Source organism: Oryzias melastigma, linkage group LG24 (assembly GCF_002922805.2).
Source record: "Oryzias melastigma strain HK-1 linkage group LG24, ASM292280v2, whole genome shotgun sequence".
Lineage (NCBI taxonomy): Eukaryota > Metazoa > Chordata > Actinopteri > Beloniformes > Adrianichthyidae > Oryzias > Oryzias melastigma.
The window spans coordinates 24,289,484-24,309,234 of NC_050535.1; the positions used below are offsets into that span (position 1 = coordinate 24,289,484).

Genomic DNA, 19,751 nt, shown 5'->3' on the forward strand with positions numbered 1-19,751 from the left:
CACACTGAACGAGGAGTAAGCGGCAGCTGATCCTCTGTCCCCGACAGTTAAGGGGATCCTTCGGATCTGCTGCCATGCCAAAAACCAGTTACATGGGGGATCTGGGGGATCTGGAGTGTTCCAGTCCTATAGGTTCATACAAACAATAAAAGCACAGAAAGAGTGACTACTGCAAAGAAAACAATAAAACACGTTGTTTTTAAGAAATACATTTATTAAAAGAACATTAGTGAAATACAGTGCATCTCTGCTTATTTGCATTTTAAATTATAAAATTTGAGTTAATTGAAATACGAAAAGCAGAACAATCAGTGTTGGTCCACAAATTAATGAATTATGAATTAATATGAAAAGATGAGTTCTTATGATGTGTTTTTTCAGTAATAACAGTTAAACTAAGTAAACTCTCACTAACATAAGAAACAAAAGTCAGAGTTTAAAAAATTGAAATTTGTTAAACTGCAAACAAAATGTACAGTTTTGAAAACATAACTTTCTAAATTGTAAAAGTAAATCTTAAAGTCTCTTTCTTTGGTAGTTTTTTCTAAGTTTGAACGGTCTGACATTTGTTCTCATTTTTGTGGCACAAATGAGTTCATACTGTCGTACCCACAGATGCAGTCTGACTGCATGCTCATTCACAGGCAGAGTCAGCGGTCATTTAAGAGGCAGAAATGGGCAATTTACCATTCAAGATTTACATTCAACAGCATACATTTCATCCAAAACAGGTGGAACTACCATGAGCACATCCATGCACTGCCTCCTTTACAGTGTTTTTTAACACTCAAACATTGTTCCCATGTTGTGTTTGGAATACACCTTCGAAGGTACAATGTTGTCACTGTGTACTGGAGATGACAGCATGTGTCTATGATTTGTAAAATTAAGCTAAAATGGTTGATAAATCTAGACAGATTATAAATCACAGACTACAGAAAAAGACGTTTTTTCATCACTTCACAGATACATCAAAAAGTCTTTGGACAGGAAGCTTTCTCTTACCTGGGCACCCATTCTTGAATTAGGACTAGTGGTTTTGACCTCTAAACTTCCATTAGGCAGCTTGTGTCAGGTTACATGAATGGAATTTGCATTTCAAGATTGTTTTAGCAGCTTTGATATCCCTGAAGCATCTGGCGGTGCTTTACACCTGACCGACAAATATTCCCTTAGGTCCAGTAAGGTAAGCTGTGCTACTAGATTACAGGCAGTTCAGTACGTGTTAGAATCAGACGGCCGTGTCCGTGACGATTTGTCATCTCAGAATTGCATTTCCATGTGGGATTTGGGGCAGCACAGCATCCACGGTTGTTATTGTTTAGAGTTGACATCTCCAGTGTGTTGCTCATCTCTGTACAAGCTTGATGACCCACTCTGCTGTAGGGTTTAGATGGTAGAGGTCCTTCATGAATGTCTCTCCATCCAGACATCTCTCCTCTGAAACGCAGGAACAGACTGTGTGACTGTCGTAGATCCTTCCTCCTACCAGCAGGGATGATAACTTCACAATACTATAGAGTGATTTTCAGGGGTTACTCACTGATGTTTCCACCAATCTCAAAGAGACACAAATCCTCTTTTTTCACTGTCACCAACCTGAAACAGAAAGGAGCATTTGGAAAGACATTAAAAAATGAAACAGTTTACAAAACTCCAGGCAAAGCCGTTTTGCAGCAGCTGCTTCACCTGTCCTGGCTGAGAAAGCGTGTCAGCACGTCCACAGCCTGCAGCTCCTCCGTCAGCTGGACTGCCATGGAGACTTTACTGAATTGGGGAGCTTGAACCCGAATAAATCCCTGTGAGTTTTCCTGCACATGAAGACAGAAGAATGTGTGGATGGCATTCCCAATAAACCTTCCCACCAGGCTCACAGCAGAAGAACAAGAACATCCAGCTCCCAATAGTTCTTCAGAGAAACAGGAAAGTCAAAGTGTTTATAACATCAGACTTCACTCTGTTTGCTGACTGAGGATAACAGGACAGAATATTTGATGCGCTGATACTGCATCATGGTAACCATGGTAACTGCGCTTCAACTGCTCTGAGACTTGCAGCAGGATCACAGTCAAAATAGACCTATTTAGTGGATAAAACAGGTCACATTTCTTATCTTTGCTATGTTTATGCCTATTTGGGAATAAAAGAAAAAAATCAAAAAAACATAAACCACTGCCGCCTTTCTGTTGACGTGTCCTTGAAACTGAACCCCACGTTGCTCCTGGTTGCCTGGCAGCATTGTGTGAATGGGACTTATCACTGAGAAGCACTGTGGACCTTCGGGAAGGTAGAAAATCAGCATCCGCATCAATATTGGTCATGAGATGTGAAGGGTTTGGGGGTTTTACTTCATGTTCACATCTTAAAGTTGAGTCATATGCCCACCCCGAATTCTTCCCTTCTCCCCTCCCCTTTATTTGAAGGCGGAGTTTAAGGCCAAGTGTGTCTGGGAAATATATGTTTTAACTAAGACACTCCAAACGGAGGGATATAAAGTCCTCCATCGCGGGGGTAAACCCTGTCAAGCTGAGAAGCTCTTTTCTTCCCTTTGGTGCGCTCTGAACCACAGAAGTGGACATTTAAATGTAAGTAATGACTTTATGTTGTGGTGTGACCTTTTTAAAGTTATAAAACCGCTGTTGTTATGTGTATTCAGGCGCCGGAAGCTCCGTGATAATACTAGCGGACCGGTGATGATGATGACGTCATCGAACGAAAGTCACGTCCAAAGTATTAGATCGAGTTTTTCATCACCCTCCGTTTGGAGGGATAAATGAAGGGGGAGGGCTAAGGGACGTATTCAGACTGGGCCACAGTATCTGGAATTAAATTAGCCATTTTCACACATTTCCCCACTAATCAGGATAACTAAGAACCTTCACCAACTTTACGTAGGTTCTTGACTCTTCCTGCTTTGCTTTGAGAGCCTTCAGTTTGCTTTAGGAACAGCAACATTGAAGAAAAGGACACACCTGCTGGTAGGAGGGTTTCCCTCAATACCTGAGAGGTGGAGAGCACATAGACCTGTCGGACCTGTGGTTGATTCTAAGCCTCAGAGACTTTTCTCTGTGTTGACAATGCTGACAGGTGACACGCATGATGTGGTCCTGTAGTGGAAACACTTCCATGCTGGTGTAACAAATACTGTGACATTTAGATAAGAGGCATTGTTACTTTCTTAAATGATAAGTTTAGGATTTTATGCCATCGTTTCAGTTTAAAGACTTAATGTAAATGGCATGTCGTGCTTTTCTACAGTCCCATTCATCTGTGCACACACATTCACACACTGATGGCTGCTCTGCTTACTGCATTATAACGTGGACACATTGAAATAGGGACACTTCAACACATGGGCGGGCAAGGCAGGAACCAAACTAGCGATGCTCAGATCAAAGGTCGACCGCTCTACCTCTGCTCTCTTTCAACTTTAAATATCCATTATTGTGTATAGGACCTTCATCAGTGCCATTTTAGGGGAAGCCTGTCACCAGAGACTACCATGCTGGTTTGGGCGTTGCCTAAGATGCAGAGCTTCATGCTGAGTGTTGAGTCAGGATAAGCTCACACTATTCAGGCCAAGTCCCATCCCAGGTGTCCACTGATTTACAATCTACAGAAATCTATGCAAAAAGCACAAAAATCTACAGTCTCGCCGTAAACTACAGAGAATAAAATCAAATTTTGGAGATGAAAGGCTCTCCATCGTTGCTGATAAACTGATGTGTTAAAAGGGGTCATCTCGTCTCTTGACTCCTGCAGCGGGCATCATTCTCATATTTCTAGTTTTTTCCAAACGTTGCATAAAGGTTTAAGCATTTACACTGAAAGCTAGGTGGATTAGCAACAGCTGAGGAGCCCAGTAAAATCCGAAAGCCCACCTGTCCTACCTCAGGGATGGATTTTTCTGAGGGTTTGTCGGTGGTTATCTTCTTCAGCAGCTTCCGGACAGCCCTCTGATTGTTTTGCTTCCTTTGACTTTCCATGTTGTGCTGTCTCACCTGGTTTAAAATGAACTTTGGGATCTAAATGAAACAGAAAAGAACACTAATCCAGCCATCCAGTGAGGACACATTTGAGGATGGAGGAACCGTCAGTTCTTACTGTCCACAGAAGATTCTGATATCTGATCAGCAGCCTGACAATGTTGGCAGTACTGGTTGCCATGGAGATTTCCTTCTGTTCTGAGACTTTAGACCTGAAACCTTTAAACATGAAGATGTTGGGCGCCATGACAACAGAAACGTTGTTGAGAGTCATTTTATTCTGGGCCTGATGGTCGATCACGTGTTGAAAAAACTCCACCAAAGCCTGCAAACACAAACCTCCAGTGTTAATAACACAAACAGAACAAAGTTGTTGTCAGAACATGCTGACATGAGAATGACGGCTACCTTCAGTGTGTTCCGATTGGCTTCAGGTAACAGCAGAACCAGCAGGTTCAGGGCCTGTAACTGCTGCTTCTTGGTGGGGAACTCTGTCACAGAACACAGCAACTCATCACCACACAGCATTATACCCCCACTCCCACAGGAGAATACCTACTGTTGACTGCTATGAAAGCATTCAGGTACTCCACAGTCAGTAGAGGATGAGGCAGCTCCCTGATGAAGAGTTTCAAAAGGCTGGCAGCATCGTGCTGTTTCACCTGTTGCCATGGAAATGCCCCGTCACAGAAAGAAGACTCGAGCTCCTGACACAGAGCCTGGATGCAGGTAGATGAACAATGACAGGTGTGCATTGGATAGTGAGGTGAAGAGGTCTTTGCTTTGCTCCCTGGAGGAGAACTACCTTGACTCTGGTGGCTGCTCCAGGAATGCGCAGCAGCCCCTCTGTGTCTAAGCCCTCCTCCTTAATATGACTGATGAGCTGATGAGAAGAGAAAAGCGGTGAGGTCATGTGATCAGGTGAACTCTGGATCCTTTAGGATGCACCAATGAGACATGAGTCTCCTGTTTATGTTAACATTAGAAGCATTTCTATTCTTCTGTCCAGATCTTTACTTTCTGCAGGATTAAAGGCACTTTGGTCCCAGGAGCCCGTCTCTGGTCCTGATCCAATAAAGTGTTGAGAGGAACGCCAAACAAACCGCTGTCTACAAACACAGAGGAGTACAGAGTGAAACTGAAACATCTTAGTAAAACATTTTTGCTCATTAATACAGCCATATGTTAGTCAGACCCTCCAGGATTTTTGCACATCTGATGTTGCAGCAGTTTCTGTGAAAAGTTGCAGCAGAAGTTGCAGTGCTTTTTAATATATATATATATATATATATATATATTGAAAAGTGCCTAAAAATGTTAATTATGAAAAAAATAAACTTTCTGATATTCTGTTTTTATTGTGACACGTGGACTTCACCATCACCGTGTTGAGCTGTCATTTAACTTGAATAGAACTGTCAAACACTAAATTTACTTGTGCTCCTCCCTGCTCACAATAACACAAGCATTTGTGTACTGATTTAAACATACTTTAGAATAAAATGACAATTCCCAGGGAAAATTACAAGTTTTGGAGAAAAAAACAGCATAATTAGATTAAGCTTCAGATCTCCATGATCTCCTCAGAATCTTGCTCTTTATCCATTTCAAAAGTTTCACTGGAGAGTCAATGGTTGCTGGCAGAGGAAGACTTTGAGGAGTTGATCTGTTTTTTCTGAGTAATGATCTGCTCTGTTTTAGAGCTTCTCTCAGGTGTCTGCAGGTTTGTTGTGGAGGAGGTTCAACATGGAGTTATTTTCCTGCAGATTGTAAATTCTTCCTTTGGATTATCCTTTCCAGAGTCTCTCTGTCTTTCTCGGTCCGCTCCGCACCCGCGTGGACGCTCAGCACACCCCCTACCACCCTGCTGCGTGCATGCCTGCGCACGTGGCAGGGTGGTAGTCACGAATCTGCGTCGTCATCCATGACTGTTGTCACGGTAGATCGGTCAAAGTTGCGGTGAAAATAAAAAGTTGTAGGGTGCGCAACAAATCTGGGGGTTTGCTTGAATTTGCAACATCACGAAATCCTGGAAGGTCTGGTTAGGCTAATGAACCAAAGCGCTCTCCTACCTCTGGTCTTGACTTTGACGGGTTTGTGGGTCTTCAGATCGATCCCGGCCGTGTCAAACAGAGCCGTCATTTCCACTAGCACCAGCCTGCGCACCTGAAACAGCATCCAACCACGTGTGAATGCACATGCTTACACAGAGCTGGGGTCACCTGCCTCATCTCACATCTGATCTGATGACAGCAGTAAGAAGTTTGCTTAAAACTGCTGAGAAGCTACTGTGTGAAGAAGCCTCTCCGGTTCCAAACAGAGACATTTCCATGTGACTCAGGTCAGAATCAGAAACATGATGGTGTCAATAATGTGTGAAAAAACAGAAAATGCTCCATTTATAAATCTGAATTCTTAAATGTTCTATCTTTCAGTGTTCGCATGAACTGAGTCAGTTTCTTTTGAAATGGACGAACCTACAAAATCAGAAAAGGATGAAATACTTCTTTCCTCCACTGTAACTTACTTGCTGAGCGTTTGAATGTGTGATCCAGAGATGTTCTGTGTTCGTCTCTGAGAAACGTGAGAACCCTGACATGTGTTCATGAGGGATTTTACCTTCATCATATCCAAAGGAGACAGATCTTCAGCTCTGGTCTGACCCGTTTTATCTCGAAGCACCTTGAAGTTCTGAAAAAGTAGTACCCAACCTTTCTTGTTACTTACCAACAACATTTCAAGGGCTAAGCATTTATAGGCAAATTCTAAAGTTAATTCACTTTAGGTTAAAATTCTGTTGTCTTGATTATGTCGTTTTTACCATTCTGACATCAATGGCTTAGTGAGAGTAACCGTGTAACTAGTTAAATGTGTCGCTGGGGATTCGTTCTCAAAGTTTTAGCAAGACTTTTTTATTCAAGGATTTCATGAATTAATATTTCATCTTGCAAGTGAAGACAAGTTTAAATCAAACAATAGACCCCAAAAGGATTACAGTTTAAAGGATCTTAATTTCACTAAATTATTTCCAACAGTCTGTGAGAACAGTAAGATCATTCTAGAAATATCAGCCCTTCACACCTCCTGAAATGATCTTCAAAAGTTTTTCTTCTCTACAAGAAGAAGCTTAAAGCCCTTCTACAGAGAAGCAGCAGGTCATCATTCTTCCTAACAGAAACAACAAAACTAAAGTTAAAGTATTCATAGAAGAACTCTCAAAAGCTGCACCAGCTCCAGATACTCTGCAGGTCAAAAGAAGACTCTCATTTACCTAGTTTCTCGACTTCTATCGGGTAAACATGTTGGATTTATTGTAATGATAAAACTCAGCAAAAGAAAGTTTGATCAGGAGCGTGATGCCATCAGCACACGCAGCCCCTCAGCGCCGGGACGAGGGGGACTCACCGGGAGTTTGTCGTCGGGGGCGTTCAGGTTGGTGCTAACCTTTACTTTGTGCTGATTGTCCCAGTAAGAGAGGGCCTGCTCAGAAAAGGCCACTTCCACGTTAAGCTCCGTCTCTGTTTCTATGGAGATGCATACACATGAACAACGCTCTTCACAGGCAGCTGATAGGAATATCAACAGCAGGAGCGAGACACATTCATACAAATCAGATGGATTATGCATTTTTACACAGACTTCCTCCTTGTGGGGCTGAGTCATGCTGAGTCATGCTGAGTCAACCTGAGCCACACATACCAGCTGCTGAGGCATCTTTTGGTCCATTCTCACTTCTCCTTTGCAGTCGGGGAGTCTCCTCGTCCTGGAACAGGAACACATCCTCAGAGCACAGCCTCAGCTCTGCTGGCTCTCTGTGACTGGTACGTCATATCTCATCAGGGATTCATTCAGAGTCAAACAGAGATGCTGAGAAGACTGCACTAACGTTTCTCATGTGGTTCTCAAACAAAGACATGATTTTGTGTTGTTGTGGAGTTTCAGACTCTTCCTAAAGGAATGAAAGAACATTTGAAGCCTGGAGAACAGAAGAGGACACATGGTTGGCAGCTGTGCTCTCCAGCTCTTTTTCAGCAAACAGATCGGTTTAATGTCACATCGTATTTTCATGGACTTTCCAGTCCGAGGCTGAGGAGGGCATCGCATTTTTTATCTTTCTTTCTCTTAACTTTTGAGGGTTAAGGTTTTTTTTCATCCTTAGATGCTAACTTTGACTTTTAAAGTTTAACAGATAAACCAGAGTGCCGCTGGTTGTCAGGACATCATTTCCATAAATAGAGCAGAAGGTCATTTAACACAAGATGTTTAGACTCATTTTATGAAGCATGATGGCGTTCATTTGTGTAACCTGATCTCAGCACCTTCGCTGGAGGCCTGAATATGTCCCGGACATCAGGGAGGTGCTGGCGGTTGCGTCGGCGTAACAGCGTCTGCTGCACGCGGCGCTCCACAGCTGCGACCTGTGTTCTGGTCAGTGTGGACAGGAAGACTGCACTGTCTTCTTCCTGTCAAAGAATCAGAATCCCGCATGAGTCTGCACCTTTTCATTTAGCACTGTGCAGCAGACAGAACACACCAACTTCAAGAATGAAGGAGTTGAAATGATCACACAACAGACAATAGATAGACACCTGATCCTGGTCATCCGCTGCAAGCGAATCATCAAACAGACGTGCTAGCCCCGCCTCTGTAAGCCACGCCTCCTCCTGCTCTCCTTCTAGAACAAGACAGCACAGACATGACTGACACATGAGAGGAGGAGTGGCGGTTTGGGTTAGGACCACCAGACTGCAGGAAGGGGAAGGCACAAGTGGTCACAAACAAGCAGGAAGGGAAGGCTTAGTCCACAAAACAACAATCTCCTCAAACACGCAACCATCGACTGGGCCAAACCCAAATCCTGATGTGTGGCAGGATGAAGGAAGTCTACACAACAGCCATGGATGTTTCTCAGTTTTCTTCTCCTTTGTTTCAGTGTCTAAATAAACAATTCTGTCTAGCTAAACTTCAGTGTGCAGCTACAACCGCATCCCCACCAGACTACAGTCCCATTCCCTCTCATCGCAGGCTTTTATATCCAGAATGTTTTCATACCTGCCCTGCGACAGACTGGCGACCTGTCCAGGGTGAACCCCGCCTTCGCCCATCAGTAGCCGGGTTAGGCTCCGGCACCCCCGCAACCCCGAATGGGACAAAGCGGTCAAGAAGATGGATGGATGGATGGATGGATGTTTTCATACCTTCAGGAATTTTTGGATGTTCCTCCTCTTGAGGCTCTCCTTCTCCTTTGCCTGCACCTCCTCCGGAGCAGGTGATGTTCTCCACTTCCTTCCAGTAATCGTCCATCTGCAGCTCATCCAGAGAGTCCTGCAGGACAGTGTCTGTGGCATTAATGCAGCTTAGTCTCATCCCATCCTCTCTGTTCTGACCTGCAGCCTCTGCATGCATCTTTTCCTTAGTGGTATGCATGCAGTGAAACCACAAACATCTTCTAACAGCCTGTAGGAACATGTCTAAACCTCAACAACAAATCATGAACGTCATTGCCTTTTTTTCTCCTTTTTCTCCAGTTTTCTGCAAAAGCTTGATAAATATGTTCTTAAATTTCATTCTTCAGCGAACGAAAGACAAGTCTGACATTTAAACCCCAGCACAACCAGGCATCGGAGTTCACTGAGCTCCAGCTGAACATAAAAACTTACCTGAGAGCTGCTGCGCTGACATGTGGGCCGTGGTCGAATGTTGGGACTGTGCCGAGGGCTGGTGGTGGACTTGGGGCTGGAGGAGAGCTGAGACTTGGAGCTGGGGTCAGAGTTTGGCTTTGGGAGCAGTGATGAATTGATGCTGGTGGAGTTCTCGTGCTTGTCTCTGTGCTGTGGGTTGTGGTTCGGCTGCAGAGTGTAGTGTCCCATTTTGGGGCTGCAGAGGAGACGCAGACATGAGTCCAAACCTGCAGCGTTTGTGCCGACGGCTCACGTTACAGTGAGTGTAAAAGTTAGACTTAAATCAGCTTTTTGTCTGGGAAGCTTTGGTCATGAGTGGTGGATAACGCTGATGCTTCACAGAAAGAGGCTCCTGGTTCCAACCCCAGTGGCTCCATTCACTCTAGGGTCAGCATGTTGTGTCTCTGTGGGTTTTTGGGTTTCCCCCACAGTCCAAATACATGTTTCCTGTGTCTGTGGGCGGTTCTGCTACTGTGCCCTGCCTTCACGCAAAGGACGGCTGAACCAGAATGGTGCCCATGGCAGAGCAGATGGATAGTAGATGAAACAAAACCTGGTGTTGCTCGGGTCAGAACCACAGACACAATCAGAACTGTGTTCCGGGTCAGCCAATGACCTTTGGGAAAGCTACAGCCCTTTTTCATTATCGCTGCCATAACTGAGAAAAAGAAACAGGAAATGTGCTACAGCAAAACAAGGATCCTTTTCTGGAAAAATTATTGTGATGTTTTGATCTCACCATCAATTAAACACTTGTGTATGAAATGATTACAAACCATGTTGATACTGTAGCAGCGCCCCCTGTCTGCCTCCAGGTCTGAGTCAAATAGACTGAACCAACAAGAAGCAGGTGAATTTGCAGTCAAGCGTCTCATGAGGACAACATCCAGCTGAACTAAGAATAGCAACTGTGTGAACTTTGAACCGCACTCTGCAAGATAACGAAACAACAGCTCCCTATCAGCTGGAGTGGAAAGAGTCAACCAGAAGTGGTAAATACCAACAGTTTAAGTCTTACAAAGACTTGTTCTCTGCAAGATCCAAGAAATGCAGCCTTTCCAAACAGCCAAAACAGAGTTGAAGCACATATCCAGTTTGAACCTGCAATATGTGCTGAACTGTAAAAGTTTAATACGTTTCCTAATGATTTACCACAAATGTATAAGATGCCAGTGACTCCACTAGAAACAGGGACCAGTAAAGTAGGATCCATGACTGCTTTCATTCATTTTCTGTGATGGCTAATTAATCGTTTGATAATCTTTTGCATTCAAGCTGTCAAAAATGACTCATCCGTTAGAAAAAGATGGACACTTAAGGTCACTTTGACACCAGGAACCAAACCTGCAACCTTCTGACCAAAGACTGACCTGGTCCCACAGCTACCCCATGCTGATAACATGTTGTTCCTGTTGTGTGCTTGTTTCTTTGTATTAGGTTAGCCTGTGAAATGAGTTAACTATGTTTATGAAACCCATTATGTGGTCTTACCAGGAAATATATCTTTAAATCAGTATTGGAAAAGCTATCATCGGGAACTGTGTGAAATCCAGAGCTCCAGTCTGAGTGTTGGCATTGAAGATTATTTTAGCTTTACTCTTAAACAGTTCAAGTATGTAAAGAATGGCTTTGAAAGGGAAAACAGAATCATGTATCAATATCTAATGGATTTGTATTAAACTGTAAAGCTGTGGATCAGTTCAGGGCCAAAGCAGCGCCTTCGTCCAGCACTGCCCCCCCCCCCGATTCTTCATCTCCTTCTTCATCTCTGTAGAGCACATTAGACTGCACTGGCAATATTCTTGTTGTAACCTTCCCAGCTACATGGCATACAGGGTCTTCGTGGTCTTCATTGGGCTCTGCAGCCTCTTCATCTCAGAGTAGATCTCTGTGGCAGAACCAACAGTTGTAAAGGGCCGTTATAAAAGGCATTTAGAGGATGAAGATAAACTGAACAGTCTACATCACCCAAAATGAGACACAGAGGAGGGACCACACCAGTAGCTACAAGAGGGAATGGTGGACACACGTTTTGGTAACTTTGAATGGTTGTTGGTGGCAGACGGGCTCCTCTGGAACAGGCTACAAATGACTGTGAAATTATCGTATGTCTTCTTAAGTAATTAATATAAACTTCATCTTTGTCACATGGTGATATTAATACTTAGACCCAAATAATGATAATTGATGCAAAAAAGTCAAATAAAAAGTTAGGTGAAGGGATTATTTCAGTTTGCTTCCTCCCTCTACCTTTAAGCAGTTCATTAAACCCCTTTTGAAAAACCTATTTAATGCAATAAATCTTTCATGTTCTGTATACATAAGAGCTAAAATGTCTATTTGTGATTGAGACTAATTAGAATTTAATTGTTAACATGTGTATATGGATGTATGCATTTGTTTATATAGTTTCCAATTGATTCATGACCATTTATCCTCAGTTTGATGTATCGTTTGACTACCAGCGAAGCACATTTGTTCTCTAGAGGACATTTCTAAACCTAATTATCTCCCAATCGCTGCATCCAACTGAATTAACTCTGTTTGATATCTACAGGGGACATTTGGGAATTTCCAGTGATACCAAAGGGTGGCACTCGAGAAATGTGTAGTTTTTGGTAGTTTGATATGGAAGTTTTTTTTTTAACTCATACTTCAAAGTAATATGGAATTCATAATTGACAATTTAATTTAGAATCTGAGAATGCATTTTGAAAAAAGCCTTTTCTAATTGACATTTCAAATAAGTGAAAAGATAAATCTAAAGAAAGGTAAAGCAGCACTCCCCTTGAACTTCCAACCCAAAGTTCAAACTGAGAACACAATCAAGGGTAAAGAAGAGAAGAAGAAGACATGTTTGTGACGTTGAGTGAATATGCTGCAGCTCAGAGACCCACAGAGGCTCTCTGATGACATGCAGATCCAGATGGATCCCTCAGAGTGCAGTCCATTTAATGTTTCTTTTATTCACTGCAGACAATTTTACTACATTCTCTTTCCATATAATAGGTAATGTATTTTCAGTCTATCAGTTCTACAGAGTTCAGATCTGACATAAAACTGGACTGAAAAGACAGGCTCCGTCTCACTGTAGAGGGCGCTCATGAGCTCACGTTTGTTCTTCAGTGGTTGCTAATAAAGTTCAACAAGCATCCATTATTTCATGGTTTGCTCTGACTGACTATAAAACTGGTGGATGCAATATCATTAGAAAGTATCTTAAAGTTGGACTTTAAACCAGAACGTGAAGTCATAAACAATCAATGCTGGACAAACATCTTTATTGAGACCGAGAGACTTCTAAAGCTAAAAGATAAGGAGAACTTTGGTGCTAAAGTCACAGAGATCTTTGTCCAGAAGGAAAGGCGTATGGACTTCATTTACAAGTAATTGTAATTTACAAGCAGTCTCCATGGTTAGTCTGTCTCTAGCATCCACATTAGTGGGTTTTGTTAGGAGTAAAACTGAACCACTACACATTTACATTCTTGTTTAATTTGAACCTGCCATCTGTGTAAAAAAAAAAAAAAAATCTGATGTGACACACAATTAGTTGGCAAATATACTGTTAGTAAATCTAAATCTGATTCTTCCCGAGCCACAAACATCATCCCACATCACTGCTACAGTCCAGAATGACGTCACTAAACCACATCGAATCACAGGGAATAAACACACAAACCAAAGAAAAATCTACAACAATCCTAAGGAAAAACACTTCTTTAGCCTTCATTTAGCTGCTTTGTGTTACAAACTGGAGATGTGCCCAAATCTAAATACAGATGCAAAATTGCTAGAAATGCAGTTTATTTAATTGATCAATGATACTTTTTACTCACTTAAAATGAGGGAAAACATGTTATTTTTGATCTGAAAGGGACTCACAAAGATTGCTAGGACACCTAATGACTTCAGCTGCAAATGCAAACACTAAGAACACACACATATAAATATAAAATGTCTTCAACCAAACATGTCAGATGATGAGACTGCAGACCATTGACTACAGAATCACTGGACATATCAACCCCTCCCCTCTCATGTTCCAAACAGGAAGTTCCTGCAGGTTCAAAGAATTCTTGCCCTGATGCTTCCTCCTTAACATCTTCTTCTAATTCTATTTTTTAAATATATGTTCAAGTTATAAACTGACCAATCAGATGCTTCAGTAAAAGCATGCGGTTCCCGCAGGCTCCGCCTTGAATGCTTGATTGACAGCTTCTCCTGAGCCGTTTTCAGTGGGAGGGATGTGGGCTCAGAACAAGCTCACTCATGATTGCAAACAGTAGTTCCTCTAAAAACGTGACTCCGACCGACTCGGACCAATCACTGTCGACGGGTTCAAATGACGATCAGGAAACCACGGTGACGACTGTCGCCTGATTTTGTGAGGCCTGGAGGTAATTCATCTTCTATGGGTGACGCCTCGCTTTGTCCAGTGAATTAATGTACATCTATGCTGCAGACACTTCTCACAGGAAGAGAAAGGCCCAATCCGAATTCTTCCCTTCTTCCCTCCCCTTTATTTGAAGATGGACTTTAAGTCCAAGTGAAAACGACAAATGTATTTTTTAACTCCGACCCTCCAAACGGAGGGATATAAAGTCCTCCATCGTGGGGATAAACCGTGTTCCGCTGAGAAGCTCTTTTCTTCATGTTGGTGCGCTCTGAACCACAGAAGTTTACATTTAAATGTAAGTAATGACTTTATGTTGTAGCACGACCTTTTTAATGTTATAAAACTGCTGTTCTTATGGATATTTGAGCGCTGGAAGCTCCACGCTAATGCTAGCGGACCACTGATTGTTGGTGACACCAACTGAACAAAAGTGACGTCCAAATTATGAGACACTATTTTTTCATCACTCTCCGTGTGGAGGGATAAATGAAGGGAAGAATTCGGATTGGGCCAAACTCTTCCTTTGTCTTTTGTTTAACTCCATTCCTGTGATGCAACAATTATCTTTACAACCATGTTAAAAATTAATCTTTGATTCACTTGTTTTGTTGAAAGGTTGAGAACTAAGACTGAAGGTGTGTCTGAAAAAAAAAAAGAGTCAAAGCTACAAAACAGACTAAATGTGTTTAAATCTTTACATGTATATACTAATAGGGCTCCACAACAGTATCCTGAGGCCTCATGTGGAAAGGCAAAAAGCTGCATAAACCAGGGGGGATGTTCATTAACAAAATGGAGCAAAAATGTGAGTATTCATCAAAAAAAAAGATTAAATAAAATACATACATATCAGGTGTATTATCATCTGTCCTGGTCACTGGTGTATAGAATCAAGCACTGGTGCATGCAGACTATTTTCACAAACATTAATGAAAGAATGTTCCTCTCTCAGGATCTCAGTGAATTCCAGTGTGGAACTGTCATAGGATGACACCTGTACAACAGATCCAGTGGAGAAATGTCCTAAATCCTCCACAGTCAACTGTCAGCTCTATCAGAACGACATGGAAGAGTTTAGGAACAACAGCAACTCAGTGTGTGACCTGACCAATGCGCTTTTGGAAGAATGATCAGAAATGCCTATAAACCCACTCTTCAACCTTGTGGACAGCCTTCCAGAAGAGTTGAAGCTGTAATAGCTGTAAAAGGTGGACCAACATCATGAGGAACTCTGTGGGTTAGGGGGTAGGGAGAAGGGAAGAATTCGGATTGGGCCTAAGTGGCAGGAGTGAAAGATACACAGCAAAAAGCAGATATGTTATATGTGAATTCAAATTTTCACTTTTACAGCATATTTAAATGGGTCATACCATGAAAAATCAACTTTTTGAGCTTTTAAGTGTATTATACTGTTCAATCCTTACTATAAAGAACCCCAAAGCGGTATTTTGACCTGTTCATGCATTTATTTATTTTTTTCCATGTTCAAGAGTAATCCTCTAAAGATCCGGTGCTCTCAGCAGCAGCCCCTCCCACACCCAGGAAAACGAGCGGGTCCTCATGATCTGACATCACAGAGTGAGACCGCCCCCTCCAGGAAGAGTCTGATCTGTCAGCACTGTCCCTAGTCTAACAAGCAGAAACCTTTCATTTCAAATGCAGAACACAGTATATCTTCCAGTTGTGTCTTCAGTAAATTCCAGCTCACACTGGTGTTTGTTGCTTTAGAGGCGGGGCTACTTTAAGGCTTCCCAACCTCCGGGCCGCAAACCGGAAAGGGTCTGGTACTGTAACGTGGATCTCACCGGTATCCTAACCCTAATCTGGTACCGGACAGTTGGTACTGGACAGTTGGTACCGGACGCGGCTCAGTACTGGTTCTGGACGCAATACCAGACGCGGACCAGGCTTAAGGTTAGGGTACCGGGTTAGAGTACCAGGTTAGTGTAGCGGTACAGGTACGTTTTTAAAGTTTTACAAATGTAGTTTTACAGTGTTCAGTAAATGTTTCTCCTGTTCGGCCCGCGACCTAAGGCGTGTTTGGGATTTTGGCCCCCTGTGTGATTGAGTTTGAGACCCCTGCTCTAGGATGACGTCATGAAATGGGCGGCAGCCACACGCAGCAGCAGGCAGAGCCTCAGGAATCGAAAATAGCTAATATTTCATAAATTATTTGTTTTCTAGTGTTCCAAATGTAATATATGATCATTTATATGGATATTGTTCACTCTGAAAGGTGTAAGAAAATCCTGGTATGACCCCTTTAACACTTACACCTCTTCAAAGTCTCTCCAGCATTGACTTTGCAGTCTCTGATGTCTTTCAGATTAAAATGTTTATGAGATGTAATCCACTTGTGTGCTCCTCCCTCCACTCTGTCTCTCTGTGCTCCTCTCTTTTCTGTAAAAAAACATTTGTTATCCTTTCATCTAGTGCACCACCATTGTTCTTCTGCACTCCTGTCCTGAAACCAAACTTCTCCATCACTTCCTCATCATGTTTCCTTCAGCCCCGTGGGTTAAAGTTCCCCCCATCACCCCGTGAGATCCCGCTGACCTCTTCATCGTCTCCCTCCAGACTCCCTCCTCCTCCTCACATCCGATCCCACTGACAGCATTCAACATCATGGCTTAAACCTCCAGCTTCATCATCCTGTCTGACCCTCTCTTCACCTCCAGAACATTCGTATCAAACTCCTTCTGAATCTCCTCCTCTGTTTTCATCCATCCATGAAGAAACATCTCAAAGCTGTTATCAAAATGAGTAAGTCTTCCTCTCTTCCATCTGCTCTCCTTGAACCCACAGGAGATCCATTTTCTTCTCTCCAACGGTCTAGTCTAGTTAGTGCACGCTCTGTGGACATAACATTTTATTTCTTTTTACTCCATTGACTGCTTTCTGTTGTGAGCCCCATCCATTATTATTAAAACATTTTAAAAGAAACAACATTAGGAGGTGGAATCGGCTCGTTGGGACAGATCTTTTGTGTTGTGAGGCCAGTACCTTCTTGTGTCTTGTTTCCTAAAGGGAAACACTCAGCTGCTAGGGTCCAGCAGACAGACGAGGCCAGACAAAGGAAGACTGAAACGTGACACTGGGTTGTTTTTTTTCCACAGTAGGACAACCATCTGGACCTGACTCATTCATTCACCACACACGCCGAGGCAAACACACACCATGATTGTGTGTCTTCACATCCAGGACAGCAGCAGTTGTGCACAGACCTGACTTCCTGAGCTGGTGTTTTGTGATATAAATAAAGAGCGTGAAGGTACGCTTGTTTCCAGATGATCCCGGTTCCTGTTTACTGCTGCACCTCCTCTTCAGACACAGACTGACAGGAACTGCCAAGTCTTTTTAAGACAAGTCAGAAGAAGACTACAGAAAAATAAACAGCAGAGTTTGAACTCTGACTTATTTTGAGAAGGAGCTTGACCTTCACCAGATAGAACTGAAAGAAAACTGGAGACGAAGACAGTCTGTAAGCAAAGAAACTTCTAATACTTTTAACTCCGATGTTACAAAGAGGAGGCTCAAACATCAGCGAGAGTCTGTCTCTTTTTTACAGAAATGTGAACTCTTCTCAAACATTACACTGCAGCAGCATACTGCTACCACTCTGCTCTATGGATGACAAAGGTTATAAATGTGACCAAAAACACGCTGCCACACAAGTGACAGACTGGCAGCAACCAGTATGTTGTTAGCAGCAGTGAAGCCAAATAAAGGTCTGTTCTCCTGCCATCACCACAGCAGGAGAACATCGGCAGACCTGATCCAACCATAACAAGGTACAAGATAAAACTGAGGAGCAGAGCAAGAAAACAAAAAAATCAAAATTACTGTCAAATGAATGGATTACTGCTCCATGACTGGGTTACTGTTGAATGAATAGATTACTGTCGAATGAATGGATTACTGCTCCATGACTGGATGTTCATGCCCGGAGTGTTCCGTATGGTTTCTGATTCGGTGTCCTGAAGGCCACGCTGTCCGCGCAGGAGTTTTCTCAGAAGGCAGACGCTCAGATCTGAAGCAGAATTGTCATTACTGATTAACTTTTATGAAAGCGTGAGGAGCGGGCCCCGAGGCCTCGCTTAAGTCGACGTGAAGGCGCAGAGATCAGAACTGGACCGCAGCTATGAACCTCCCTCCTCCCAGCACTGGACACGCGGCGCGACCCCGCGACCTTTACCACTCTCTATACAGAATCCAGCCACACGCGCAATTGCGCGCGACCAGAATGGCACACAGACGCGCAGTCCCACCTGGACGCGGCGAGTTGGTGGTTCGGGCCCGGTCCGGTCTGCGGCTCGTCCCGGGCGCTGCTGTGGTACGCCGTCAGAACCACTCCCTGGTGCTGGCGGCTCATGTTTCACGGCGTCTCCTCTTTCCTGCTCGTCTTCATCCGCTCGGCGGCTCACACACCTGCGGCCCGTGCGCTATGAGCGCGGCATGAGCGGCTGAGGGGGACTAGTCGGTGGTCTTCTACCTGGACTCCGAGACCTGTGTCCGCCTGAGCTGTGATCTGCAGCGGGACGGGGGCGGGAGGCAGTTCTGGACCTGCCCAGGCCAAAGTTTACCAGCGGACAGCCCCCCCTGCAGGCTGGAGAAAGAAGCGGCTCATTTCCAGCTCTGCAGATTGTGGATCATGTCTCAGAAGTCAGTGAACCTACGGGACTTCTCTCTGCTGTCTAACTCCATCAGCACAAAGGCCTCAGTCTTTACATCAGTCATCTAAAAGCTGCTTAACCCTCAAGTTATTTGAACCATGTCTTCAGGTTTTCCTCAGGACGTTTGGGATCCAGAGGCATGATGGGAGATCTTCTCCAGTCAAGTTGACAAACAAGTTTTCTGTTTGGTTTTCCGGGCCCTCAGGAGATTCTTTTCATGGCACATGTGTTTGTGTTTTTTCTTTGTTTCTCGCATAATGTGATCTCTAAGACACAGAAGCATCCTCTTCCTCTGCCAGGTGATTTTTCTGCTGAACACTTCTCCAAGTAAAACTGCCCTCATGTTAAAAGAAAGAAGAATCCTGATAAAGGAAAGTTGTGAAGGACCAAAAACAGTTTTCTCAAACTTCATGTACACTTCAGGTTAAAGCTGGAGGTCCTGCAGGACCCTCACCATGTCAGACAAGAACCAGTCCAGTTCCTGCAAAGGCTAGGTTTAAGAAATTGATTTAAATTCACACACAGGACAATAATTTATCAAGTATTTAGATTGATTTTTATTTTAAAGCTCCCTACCAGATTTGATTGAGGTAAAACAAACGTTGCTACTTTTCAAAGTAAAATTCCTTTTTTTATTCAAGTTCTAATTTAGTTTAAATTCCCACTTGTTTAAAGTGTTTGGCATTCCTTAACATCCTTTTTTAAATTTGGAAAACAAAAAGCTTCAATACTGAATGGAGATGTGAAAAGAAGGTGACATTTAAAGCTGATTACCATGCAGTTGCACTTCATGACGTCCTGGAGACCATCAGGTCGTGTGTGTCTGGTCCGATGTCAGCTGATGGGTAAAAACACTCTTTACTGCCCCCTCATCTTCCTTCTGACATTCCGCTCCATACCTGGACCTCAACACCCCCTTACCGGGGCATCCATGGCTCCAAGCTTTACTATTGGCTCAGAATGCGAGAAGGGCTAACCCAGTGCCTGCACATGTTCGGAGGAAACACCCGTG

At 43.3% G+C, this 19,751-nt stretch overlaps 1 protein-coding gene across 3 annotated transcripts; it reads right to left on the reverse strand.

Annotated features, from left to right (window-relative positions):
• Window positions 1–384: 384 nt before the first annotated feature.
• On the reverse strand, window positions 385–19,700 carry LOC112158319 (rho GTPase-activating protein 18). 3 transcript variants are annotated; one of them, XM_024291615.2, is made up of 18 exons: window positions 19,514–19,700; window positions 9,647–9,863; window positions 9,185–9,311; window positions 8,576–8,661; window positions 8,306–8,449; window positions 7,686–7,749; window positions 7,392–7,510; window positions 6,606–6,677; window positions 6,059–6,152; window positions 5,004–5,095; window positions 4,792–4,869; window positions 4,546–4,705; window positions 4,395–4,477; window positions 4,105–4,311; window positions 3,882–4,025; window positions 1,690–1,811; window positions 1,544–1,599; window positions 385–1,440 (listed from the first exon to the last, which is right to left on the reverse strand). In XM_024291615.2, the coding sequence occupies exons 2-18, from the start codon at window positions 9,854–9,856 to the stop codon at window positions 1,349–1,351; spliced, it is 1,950 nt and encodes a 649-aa protein (XP_024147383.1). In that variant the 5' UTR covers window positions 9,857–9,863; window positions 19,514–19,700; the 3' UTR covers window positions 385–1,348. The 3 variants fall into 3 exon arrangements, with proteins under 3 accessions (XP_024147383.1, XP_024147380.1, XP_024147382.1); XM_024291612.2 differs by lacking the exon at window positions 19,514–19,700 and adding an exon at window positions 18,335–18,648; XM_024291614.2 differs by lacking the exon at window positions 19,514–19,700 and adding an exon at window positions 18,335–18,645 and having other exon boundaries at window positions 3,891–4,025.
• Between the last annotated feature and the right edge of the window lie 51 nt (window positions 19,701–19,751).